Consider the following 12150-nt stretch of genomic DNA (forward strand, 5'->3'; position numbering starts at 1 on the left):
GTTTCAGACAGGTTTGCTTCTTATGTTGATGTAATCTCTTTAAGATAACAGTGAAAAAATTCTGCTGGTTACAGTTGCTTAGGAATTAAATGATCTGCTTACCTCCTGGCCAGCAGGGCACTCATTTCCTCCATTAATCCACTCCCCCCTAAGGGAAGTGGCCCATTTCCACGACCGCTATCTGCTTTAGATAAAGCAGAACTTGTTCCTCCACCTGAACTAGAAGATTCTTCACCCTTTATGACAATATACAAAATAATGTTGCAAGTCTAAATTAGTTTATAAAATGCATCATTTTACATTAATGCAAGAAAACTGATTTCAGAAGCTACAAAAATCAAATAGGGATAAATGAATCTGCTGTGAATAAGTCCTACAACACTGCTTTAATCAGCCAGGTTATCTTTTGGATAGCCCTATTTCTGCTATACAGTGTACTAAATGGATACCAGAAATTATTCCAAAGCTACCCATAGTTTTTCAAAGCAGAAGTCAGAAAAGTAAAATGCAGAATTACATTTACCCGTGACACTTTCCTAAGTTTGGCTCCAGCCAGTGCAGCTGCTAGTCCAGTTAAAGGGCGATTGTCTTCAGACATATATCCCATAGAAAATCCAGAGGCAGGGAGAGGAGGAGCAGGAGGTGGAGGAGGAGCTGGAGGAGGAACTTGGCTGGGAAGGGGAGGAGGTGGTGGTGGTGGCGGCCCTGAGGGTGGAAGAGGTGGTGGTGGTGGTGGACCAGGAGGAGGTGGGACTGCTACTGAAGACTGGATTGGGCCAGGTGGCAGTGGGGGTGGGGGTGGAGGTGCAGGTGGTCCTTGGATGACACCTATTCAAAAGAAAAGAAAAAGAATGTAGAGTAGGGATTTTATTTTTATTGAAATAGGGGCTTTTCTTGTATATCAAGTAGTCTTTCCAAATTCATTAGAAAATAGTTTGGTCTTTGCCCATGAAAATAATCTACCTCAGAAGGAAAAACTTTTAAAACCCATTAGAGGGTAGGATATGGTATAAAAATGCTTCAGAAGAGGTCAAATAGCTGCTGCAATTACTTAGAATATGATAACACTAATCGGCCTTTGTACCATAAACAGGAAGATTCCTATGTAAGACAGAGGACAGAGCAGAATTTTTAAAGCAAGCAAATAAGAATTGTAAGCATGGTAACTAATAAGAAAAATAATAATTTACCTGGGAACCCAGAATGGCTTTAAATTGAGCTTATAATGCAATGCAACTTTAGAACCAGATACTCCTGCTCTCCAGCACTAAAAAATGTTTAGAAGTGGAAGCGTTTTCAACTCTGGTCTCTAGACAATTTAATCTGACATGAAACATTTTGGGACTCAAAATTCAAATAGTTTAATATAAACATATGTTAGTGAGTTAGCAGCTAGTTATTCTAGTAAGACAGAACTTAAGGGAGATAAGTTTTCATTTTGTGAAAGAAAAATTTACGTGACTAATTATGCAATTCAGATTGATATGCAGTATGCCTACATTTTGAAGAGCACCACATAAATATAAACACATATGCAAAATAGGGGATTACATTACCACAAAATGGCAAACACAAATGAAAGTGCAACTTAATGGCTTAAAAACTCAGCCCTCTATCCCAGTTGCTATAGGCCAGTCTTAATAAATGGCTGATGGACCACTGGATCATCACCTAATCTAACAAATCTCTAACAGTTTGACTTCAAACAAAAGTTGCATTGATTTAACTAAAATTTACATACGGGCACTCAAATCAATTTTCAAAATCATATTCATGTCAAATTAAGTGTGTCCCCAGGGTTTTGCACTGGTTGAACTAGACTGATTTTAAAGCCAGTTTTAGCTAAATTGGTTTAACTCTATGTTACTATTCTAAAATGTAAGTATATAATCTCAAACTCACTCTGGAATTATATAGTAGTTGCATTCTGATTTCTAAAACTTGAACTACATTATAAGCATCACTTGACAGGTCAAACTACCTTTCACTAAAGTTGGTTCAAAACTGCAATATATGTTCCTTCATTTATGCTCTAAATTAAAGAGCTAATTACTACTGCATTAGTATTACGAAATTCTAAATAAACCAATGATGCAGAATTCATCAAATAAGAATCTCACTTAATTTTTTCTTGAAGCATGAGATCCAAAGAGCCTGGACATGTTACAGAATAATGCAACCCCCATATATTTCTCTATTAAATTTTTTAATGCCCCCTACTTGCACACTGTGTTCTATGGTGGTATTAAGATCACTGCAACTTTCAATGTGTTTCTAGGTTTTTTGGACAGGGTGGGATATAAACCTAATAAATAAATAAATATTTTAAAGGCAACTAAGGGGCTTTTGATGCAAATTATTTTAGAGTGCACACCTGTTTAGTTAATTAGTAGCAATAACAGAAAGCCTTACCCTGCTGGGTCGGAGGTTCAATCGGCTGAGAGGCTGCCTGCAAGACTGGCTCAGAAGCAGAGGAGTCTCCCAGCACAGAGTTTAGAGAGTTCTCAACAGAGGCAGGGGTAGCTGCAGAGGGAGAAGGGAGAACACTAGGCTTGGATGAGGGAGTTGAGGCATTAGGGGAACTTGGAGAAGGAGAAGCTTGAGGTCCAGAGAGTGAGAGAGGTGGAAAGGAAGGCAGTGGTGGAGGTGGGGGTGGTGGCGGGGGAGTTGGACCTGAGGTAGAAGGTGAAGGAGCTGGATAAGCTACGCATTCAGGAAGCCCATTGGGAGCAGTAGGGGATGGGGGCATTTGGGACAATGGACTAGAAGCAGGAATTGGGAGAACAGGTCTTGGACCAGTAGCCTTGCCTGGTGGACTGCTAATCATGACTGGAGGAGATGGGGGGAGAGGTGCAAAACTGGGAGCAGACCAGGCAACAGGCTTTGTATTTGGGGGCAAAGAACTTGGAGCATTCACAGGAGAAGGTGGTCGAGAACTTTTGTTCAGAGGACGAGGAATTGTAGCATAATGGGGAAGAACAGGGTGGAAGGCTGAGCCTAAAGATGTAGCAAAACGTGATGCAGAGTGCCTTAGTGGTGGTGTAGGGGGAGCGGAAGTCGCTGGTGCAGAAGTCACTACAGCATAATCCGGAGTGGAATCTGATATTGGTGCTGAGACTGCTTTTGCATATGATGGAGGAGGTGCTGAAGGAGGCTGGCAACTGGAGTATTCAGGAAGTGGAGTGCTATACAGGGAGTTGTCGAAAGATGGAGCTGGACAGAAGATGGAAAGCAGCAGCAAAGGCAGGATAAAAAAGGAGAAAGAGAAAAAGGGAGCTAATGAAGCAACAAAACCAGCATTCAAACAAAATGTATAAATGTAGACTACAGTTAGTACCAGAGGATTAGGCACAAGTGAAAATACTGTTAGGAAAGTTTTCACACACTATTAACAGCTGTTTTTGATCTCACCAACTATTTTTGTGCCTTTGTTTAAATTTACAAGCACATTCTGGAAATCTAGAGAAATATGGAATAAGTTTGCTCAACTCCCATCGGTGGGATTGATCAGGTGACTGCTTTTTTAGGTCCTTCCATATCAGCTTGCATCTTACTTGGTTCCAAAACAAGTGTAGTGATCTTAATGTTAATTACAATTCCACTAATAAAGCTCACAGCACCTAGGTGGCAAGATTTTACTCCCCTCTTCTGAAAACAGAGATCACTTCATACAAAAGTAAAAACAATTCAAGTAAAATGCCAAGAAAGTTGATACCTTCTTCCTCACTCGATTTGTCTGTACAATAAATGCTTTAATTTTACCAATAGTTGATTTCTCACGTGCATTAAGTTTATTATTGAAGAACAGCTAAGAAATAATCAGATGGCTCATTATATTACAAAACAGGGAAGGTAAAGCTGGCTCTGGCTTATCTTTAGATCCATATCTACTTAGATAGTTCACTAATACATCTGCTGGTACATCAAACACATTGTACTGACATCTCACTACAAAGTTAATTAATAAATAAGGAATAAGACTCTTAGGCCCCAGTCCACATTACATGTATGCCGCAACTCACATATTAATTGTGCCATGAATGGTAGGGGTGCCCAATTTAAGACACTATAAAATGAAACACCAGCCACAAAAATATTCTGCATGTAGAACATTTTCATCACTGGTTTCTATGGTGCCTTAACTGAACCAGTGGCATATTAACACACCAGTGCAGATTCTTAACAGTCAGCTGATTGTTAGGATTAGCAGTAGACATCCCTGAGTCTCCAGCTAAAGTAGCCTGGGGCTGCCCTGCAAGCTCCTGGCCAGGAGGAGCTGAAAGGTTCCCCCACTACAAAGCTGCCATGGTGAGGCCCAGCACAGGAGATGAGGTCCCTGGTGGCAGGGTGCGGGGGAGAGCTGAAGGGGTTCCCCTGCTGGGGACTTTAAATGCCTGCATCTTGAACTAGCCCAGTGCAGTCCTGGGGACAACTGCTGGACCCAGCTGAGACAGCCCAGATGTCACAAGTGGGGCTTGCAGGCAGCCAGCTTTCGACTCGTCTTCGCAGGGGAACCCAGTATCATGATTTTTATAAAAACACGTAAAAATCATGATCCCAGGCTCCCCTTGCAAGGGCAAGTAGGAAGGTGAGATTTGGAACTGATCCCTGATCCCCAAAATTGCACCTCCTGCCATGCATATGTGATAGGAGAGAAGACAATTGTTTGGACCAGGGATCAGATCCCATGGTGACATTAAATGAATATGTGGCAGTGGCTTTATTTCAAGGCAGACCTTTCACTATCAATCATGGCTTATGAACATGTACACCTCTAACACTTAGATTCTCATATAATTGATGGTGTCATTTTCAGATTATACGTATAAAATACAGTCTGGCTTAATTGAGCAAACTAGATTAGGAAGTATTTAGAAATCGTAGTTCGTTTTTAACAGGTCACGCCTCAGCAGGACCAGCATATTAAAACACTTTCATGCAGTTAGAAAATACAGTAAACTAAGTATTTTACTCCAGAACCACTAGAAATTAAGGCAATTCTGAAGAATTGTTGTCAGGGGCTCCTATGGGAATCTACATTTTTCATAGTGAAGAGTGATGCTCATTCAGAAAATCAAAGTATGAAATCTTTGAGAAACCATTTATTTGTACAGAAATGTTATATAATTACTATCAGTTCTTTCCAGCCCTATTGCATTGACCATATATGCAAATAATCAAGACAGTAGTCAAACACACTGTTCTAAAATTCTTACCAGCATTTGAAATTCTTCTCTCTCTTTCCCATTCCAGTTGTTCCCTTTCTAACTGTTCTTGCCGTTCTCTCTCTTGCCTTTCCCGTTCAAGCCGTTCCAGTCTCTCTCGTTCTTGCCTCTCTCTTTCTTGTCTCTCCCTTTCTAGACGTTCCTGCCGCTCTCTTTCTTGCCGCTCTCTTTCTAGCTGTTCTTGTTCTAGACGCTCTCTTTCAAGTCTTTCCCTTTCTAGTCGCTCTCTTTCCAGCCTCTCCCGTTCCATTCTTTCACGATCCAGCCTCTCCCGTTCCAGCTCCTTCTGCCGTTGCTGCTCTTGCAACTGTCTACAATTAAGAAAAATTGAAGAATGAAAACAGGCGACCAAGAAATTACTTGGGCAAGGGGTTCTAGGTTTTTTAGGCTTTTACTGTTTAAAAAAGGCAACTTCCTGATCTTGGCACTAATGAAGACAATGCTATGGGTAGAAAGAGATGCTGCCTTTGTGCCACAATAAATTTTTTTATCCCTTGTCACACCATAAATTGCAGCTGACAGAGGATCAGGCTCAACTTTCCCTGCTTCCAGAGACATGTCTCTGACTTCCCCTGTTTACTGAGGTACATCCCAGACATGTCTCAGTAAGTGGGAAAAGCAGAATGGGTATTCCCAGGACCTGAGGGGCCCAATCCTGTGCAGGAGTTTCCCCATAAGCCCTGGGAGAACATGCCACCTGTTGTCCTGCAGTATCAACAGAAGGAACAATGGGCAATGTATGTTTAATCCAATTTAGTAGATCTGCTGTGCCAGGACACTTCACAGCTAATCTGCCTCATTTGGTGATATCTATGTCTATATTGTGATACTTCTTACCCACTCAGGAGTCTTACTTATACATATTAACTTCTCCAACTAATGTAATAATTAGGTAAGTTATTAAGAGTAACAGAATAGTTATATATCCAGTTTCTTTTTTTACTAGTGGTCTATCAAAGTACAATATACATATTTAAATTTTGGGAGGCAGCTTCCAAATGCAAGACTGACAAACCATTAGTGCTAAATAATTTACTAACCAATATCTAGTTTTTCAAGTTTGGGAGCTGCAAAATACATTTGTGCTTGTTTTATATATATATTATCAGTTTACATATGAAGTGATGATATAAAGAACCCAGAACAATCACACAAAAACATAATTCTCACAACAATATAAAATGTCTCTCTTGCAAGTTAATCATAATAGGTAATATAAACGAAGACTTTTTCTGCAAAGACAACACTGATACCCCCCCCCCCACACACACAGAGTATACATTACCTATCAACATTTTCCAGCTTGAATAACACATTGGCAAATCCATGAAGATCAGCTTGATTATTATCTAGTATTGTTTTGAATCAGGAGGTTCAAAACCTGAGGATTCCTTCATTTTTGTGAAGCCAGAGTAGCCAGTTAGACAATACTTTTTGCAGTCACTGGCACAGAGGCGTGAGTGAAGTAGTGCAATGCTGCACTACAGCTATCCCAAGCTAGAAGATCACCAACACACTTTAAAACAGTCTAAAGGCAAAAGTCAGAGACAATCTGGCACCCCAGAATGGAGTATATGACTTGGCCCCTTGCTGCAAGCTTCAAATCTCCACTCCACAGAGAGCTCAAGTTACCTGTGCTTACCCTTACTGCAAATACCCAGCCCCTCTGCAGCAAGAATAAACAGAGGCACAGAGAGCAGCAGGGAGAGTTATGGAGGAGGATGCTGAGGAAGAGAGACAGTTTGGTACAGTTCCATACTTCCCAATCCCCCTTGGGCCAGATTGCACGTCTTCACAGGCCAGATCTAGTCTGGGTGCTGAAGGTTGCCAACTCCTGGTCTAAGGTTTCTCTTAACTATGCCCAGGCCTGTACAGAACTTGCTCTGTAATCAAGGAGCTTTCAACTGCTCCTTAACAGCTTCTCAACTATCTCCTACTTTTGCTCAGCAGGTACCAGGAAGAGACGAAAATTTGGGTCCAGGTTTAAGAAATTAGACTAATTTTCAACTTTTCTATTCAAGACTTATTTTACTAAAGAAATTTTTTCCAATGCATACTTTTATAAAAGCTGGAAGTCTAAAATATTTGAGAACTGTTCACATTTGCACTGACACTTAATTTGCTCACACAGAACACCATTAACTCTCAAGGAATGGATACACTCCATGGTTTACTCCAGAGTTAGCTGACCTTTCCACGTAGCAAGTCACCAGTATCAAAGGTAAAATTCTCCCTTGAAATATATGTAGTAACTTTATTACGTAGGAAAATTACTACATAATAGGTGTCGTGTTCTCACTCTCACAGTTAGTTTATCCTACAGTAACCCTTTACTCAATGGCACTGGTCATTGTTCAATAATTAAAGCTCCACCTTCCTTTCTATTATAAGCCTCATCTGACTAAAATCCACCAAAAAGATCTAGGAAATTTTATACAACAGGGACATCAAAGATAGGGCTGGCCTGCAGAGCCCTATGATCTGCCCTGCAGTGCTGCCTGTGCATCCCAGATCAGGCCTGCATACTGCGTAAAACATGCACCAGCTCCAGTCCAATGTGCTGCATGTGGCATGAAGAGCCTGTCTGGTGTGCACTGCACAGGACTGCACACACAGCATGCAGCACACAGGGCCAGTCCAGCACAGGCACCATGTGGCATCCAAGCTGGAATAGCCCTCTGCACTGGAACCAGAAATGGGACTAGTTTGTGGGCCCAATCCAGCCTACGGATCAGACCTGTGCTTCTCATCCAGATGAGTTTGATACCCCTGTTCTGCTATATGTAAAGGTATTTTCTGCAGTACATGAAGCTAATTAAACCTGAATTATAACCCCTTAGAAATGGGGTAGAACATTTAGTAGAGATGTTAACATTTTACATTTAGTAGAAATGTTTAAAAAAAAATTTGGAAGTTTCACTTTTTAACACTTTCTTTCCCTTTTGTTTTTTGACGAATACCAATTTTATTGAACACTGATTTCTTCAGCTGAGATCTAACATTTAAGACTAAAATTTATATGTTGAATTTGAAGTTTCAAAATGTATTTCCTTTAGTGGAATGTCAATAAGAAACACTAGTGGCACAGAGCTTGTTATAACATCTCAAAAGACCACTAGAAATGTATTTAAGGTTTCATTTTTTAAAAAGATACTCTTTCTTCCTTACTGATATATAATTGCATTGGCATAACCCAAATGTAAGGGAGGTTCATAACAGAAAAAAAAAGGACGTTTGCAATCAATTGGCTTTTTGGAAGGTACCTGGGTTCTCCAAAACTTCTGCAGAGTGAAAAAACTCGAGGCTCTTAAGACTTACTGGACACTTCTTTCCCCCTGCAGAGCTGAAGTAATCCTAAGTAAGTATAAGGATGAACAAGACCAAGGCATCCCCTGTCAGCTCAAAACCACTTCATAAACATTAGCCATTGTAATATGCTTTTATCATATTCTAAAAAGAGTTACTCTCAGGGGAAGAGATTAATTTAATAGTCATGACTCTTGAAGTCTTTGGACTCCCTAGTGGTGGTAGTTTGGTAATAATGGAAGACTTGTTAGTAAAAATGGACCAAAAATGTATCGAATAACTTGATAATACTTGGTAACTATTTTCAGTCATTGCTGATCAGGGATAATACCTGAATCAGTATTTTTAAATCAAAATACCAAACTTGAGCCATTCAGCACCCTACTGTATGTATGGCATTATTTACTTTTGTTCCATGCACTTCCCCGTTTTCCATTTTCTTCAGCACCTACAAGATTAAAAAGCAACTGAAGGAAAAGCTTGTCCAGAAAGCCAGCAGAAAAAAATGAGCATTTACATCAGTGATTTACAGCCAGAGTGCTGGGAGATCTCTTTAAGAGTCTGGCAGGGTACCGCACAAAATTAACACTATTAGATATACACACCTACAAGATTCATAAGACAGACCCAGAGACTTCAAGAAGGAATCCAGTGTCAAAAACACTATGACCTGTTGTAGTCTTTTGAGTTCTATGCCACAAAAGAATTGCTCTATTATTTTTCTGTTGTCAAAAAACAAGTGAAAGCTAATACCTGGCATTTTTAGAAGGGGTACCTTGAGTTTAAGAAAGGTTAAGAACCACTGGCTTATATTAGTAAGAATGCTCTATTAACAGGGGGCAGCAAAATCCTTGTTAGAGCTTGCAAGCATTTCCTGCCTGTTATGTTTTATAAAGGTACCATTCACTGAAACAGCCTTATCAGTAATATTTTTTTCTGTGAATCCATTTAATATTACTTAGCTTTAAATATTTAAAGCCATTCATATCATTCAGTGTGCATTTTTATAGATACCATTATCTATTTCCCTAGCCAATCTAGAGTCCTTCTCTTTTACAATGCGCCATATATATTTTGGTTGCGTGATCATAGGCAAGCTATTGTGTTAATTATCCAACTGCAAGTGTGAGAATTCACCAGTTGGCTAGCTAGAAATTTATTTGTCCCTCCCTCACGCTGTTTCGTGAAGAGTTAGAATCCTCTGTTCACATGCTTTTAAGAGTAATATACATAATTCATCCATCTCACATGCTAAAGAAGTCAGCTACAAAATAAAATTATAAAAAATACACTGACATTGTGATTTATTTCTTATTGAAGTACCTCATATTTTTTCCAGCAGAAGCAATGTAAGACCCTTCCAAGCTTTAAGACTACACAAAGCTCTATTAAACTGAGCATAACACAGTTGGGGGTGGGAGGGAAGAGTGTCATGCTCTGTAGCCAAAAGTAAGAGGGGCATGTCAGCAGCAGTTTGTTGTGATTCACTAGGCAATCACAATTTTCATGTTCAGCAGCTGACCACCAATACCACTCAGAACAAATAAAAGCAAACAAACAAAAAACTGAAACTCATTTAGAGTGCATTTTAAAAGAAATTAAGGTTAAAAAAATCAATTTAATATTCTTGTTCAGCTGTCTTCTTACACTCTGGTAGATTTTACATTTATTGTATATTATACGCCAGTGTTGTGCAAATTGTAACATGACAACTGGCCATACATTAAAATTATCTTGGTATACTTCTGCACCACAAAAGAGTTGCTGTTTTGCTGTTTAACAAGCAACTTTTCTGTAGCTATTCTGCCATTTTTATCCAGGGATAAACTGGTTTAATGCCTGGAATGTTAGGAGTGTGGGATGCTCATAAATAGTATGCAATAAATGTAATGTCTGCTTAGGGCCTTATACCACTGATCAGGTTAAGAAACACTTTTGATCATGGCAATGGAAAGACATTTGTAACATTTACAAACATTTTTTAAAAGATTGTTAAAATATAAAGTATTGAACAAGCATGATAAAGTAACAATATTTAGGCTCTTTGTCATCAAGTTTTTGTGAGCTTGCTTACCTGCAGCTAGTTGTAAAGGCATATCTTGACTAACATAAAAAAGTTTTTTTTAAGAGTATGTTTACCAGCCTATGCTAAAATTCACTGCACGTGAAAACCTGCATGAAGTGAAGTACAATGTGCCTTATCTACACTAGTTTTAGAACAAACTGGTTCTGGAAAGTTATAGCTCAAATACCCTATTTTCCAAGTCAAGAGAAGCTTAGAAGCTGTGTCTACTTAAAATAAACGACTGTTTTGCTGCCTACAATTCTGAAAATACTGGAATGCTAATCCTTGTTTCCACTTCAGTTCTGTATCCACTCTTTCAGGCCTCTTAAGTGCTGCACAATTTATTTAATAAATTAAAATTGGTACAGAAAGAAGCAAAAAAAGAAAAAGCCCCTGAAGAAACTTAATGAGGGATACCAAAAGCCTCTAACTACAATCAACTATTTAAGAAAATATTGCATTTCATTCGGACACAGCTAGGACTAGTATTCCACATTACTAGACGACTAGACTTTTGAAAATGGATTGTTTCAAAAGGTAAGAATTTTTGAAAAAGATCCCAAACATTTTTCTCTTCCTTTTTCATACCTCTGAGAATGTGCCTTCTCATCCCCTATAAAAGAGATTAGCTTCACAAGGCATCAACCAACCCCCAAAATCTTCTATTGTTAAAACAGTTTCTCTTTCGACCAGAGGTGAATTCTAATCTAGGTTTCCAAGGAAAGTAGCCTAACGCAATACTGTTTTACTACAGTTATGACGACATTAAACAACTCTTTTCACTATTAAATTGCCAACTTAGTAAACATGTATGTATTCTCTCTGGACAGTCTATGCAGTTGAAATGCTACAAAAATTATTCTGAAAATCTGCCATTCATGCCATCTTGAAGTCAAAAGTTAATTATACTGTCACTGGGGTTAAATTATTCTAATTATATTTTAAAATTTGGATTAATGGAAACCTATTAGCTGATTTACTTCAAAAGTCAAGAGCGGGTACTGTAAAACTAAATAACATGGCATAAGTCTTTCATAATACAAATATAACAATACATATACAGATATAGAAATATATTTACAGATTTCAAAAATATCAAATCATGCTAGCCCTACTGTGCAGCCTAATTATGAAAACTAAAATTTTCAGATCTCCTTTCTGTTAGCCCTTTCATAGAATCACAGAAAGTGAGAGTTGGAAGGGACCTCAGGAAGTCATCTAGTCCAGGGGTGAGCAAAATATGGCCCACAGGCCAGATGCAGCCCACCAGGCCATTCTGTCCAGCCCGCAGGGTCCCTAAAAACATTTAGAAAATTAGTATCTATCTGCTTCTAGCTGCTTGTCAAAGATGACAGGAGACAGGGGTAGTAGGACCCAGGGGAAGCCAGCAGCAGGATGCAAGAGCCAATGGTAGGACACACTCAGGCAGTGTTGGGTGCGTGCGTGAGTATGGTGGGGTGTGTGAGGCAGTGTGGGTACAAGGGTTGAGGTGTGATTGGGGCTTGGGTGGGTTGGATGTGTGCATGTGAGATGCTTTCCCTCCCCCTCCCACCC

At 39.4% G+C, this 12150-nt stretch overlaps 1 protein-coding gene across 11 annotated transcripts in view; it reads right to left on the minus strand.

Moving 5' to 3' along the window:
- Nucleotides 1–12150, minus strand: part of ENAH (enabled homolog (Drosophila)) — a 258824-nt gene that overhangs the window by 25931 nt on the left and 220743 nt on the right. For 4 of the 11 annotated variants that reach the window (XM_019516522.1, XM_019516524.1, XM_019516520.1 and 1 more), the window contains 4 exons: nt 5217–5536; nt 2413–3213; nt 518–828; nt 103–236 (listed from right to left, as the gene is read on the minus strand). In XM_019516522.1, coding sequence (XP_019372067.1) covers nt 103–236; nt 518–828; nt 2413–3213; nt 5217–5536 — 1566 coding nt within the window. The remainder of the gene's footprint in view (nt 1–102; nt 237–517; nt 829–2412; nt 3214–5216; nt 5537–12150) is intronic. The other 7 variants (XM_019516521.1, XM_019516525.1, XM_019516529.1 and 4 more) reach the window with 5 other exon arrangements.

This window comes from Gavialis gangeticus, unplaced genomic scaffold (genome assembly GCF_001723915.1).
Source record: "Gavialis gangeticus isolate Ggan-Ray unplaced genomic scaffold, GavGan_comp1, whole genome shotgun sequence".
Taxonomy (NCBI): domain Eukaryota; kingdom Metazoa; phylum Chordata; order Crocodylia; family Gavialidae; genus Gavialis; species Gavialis gangeticus.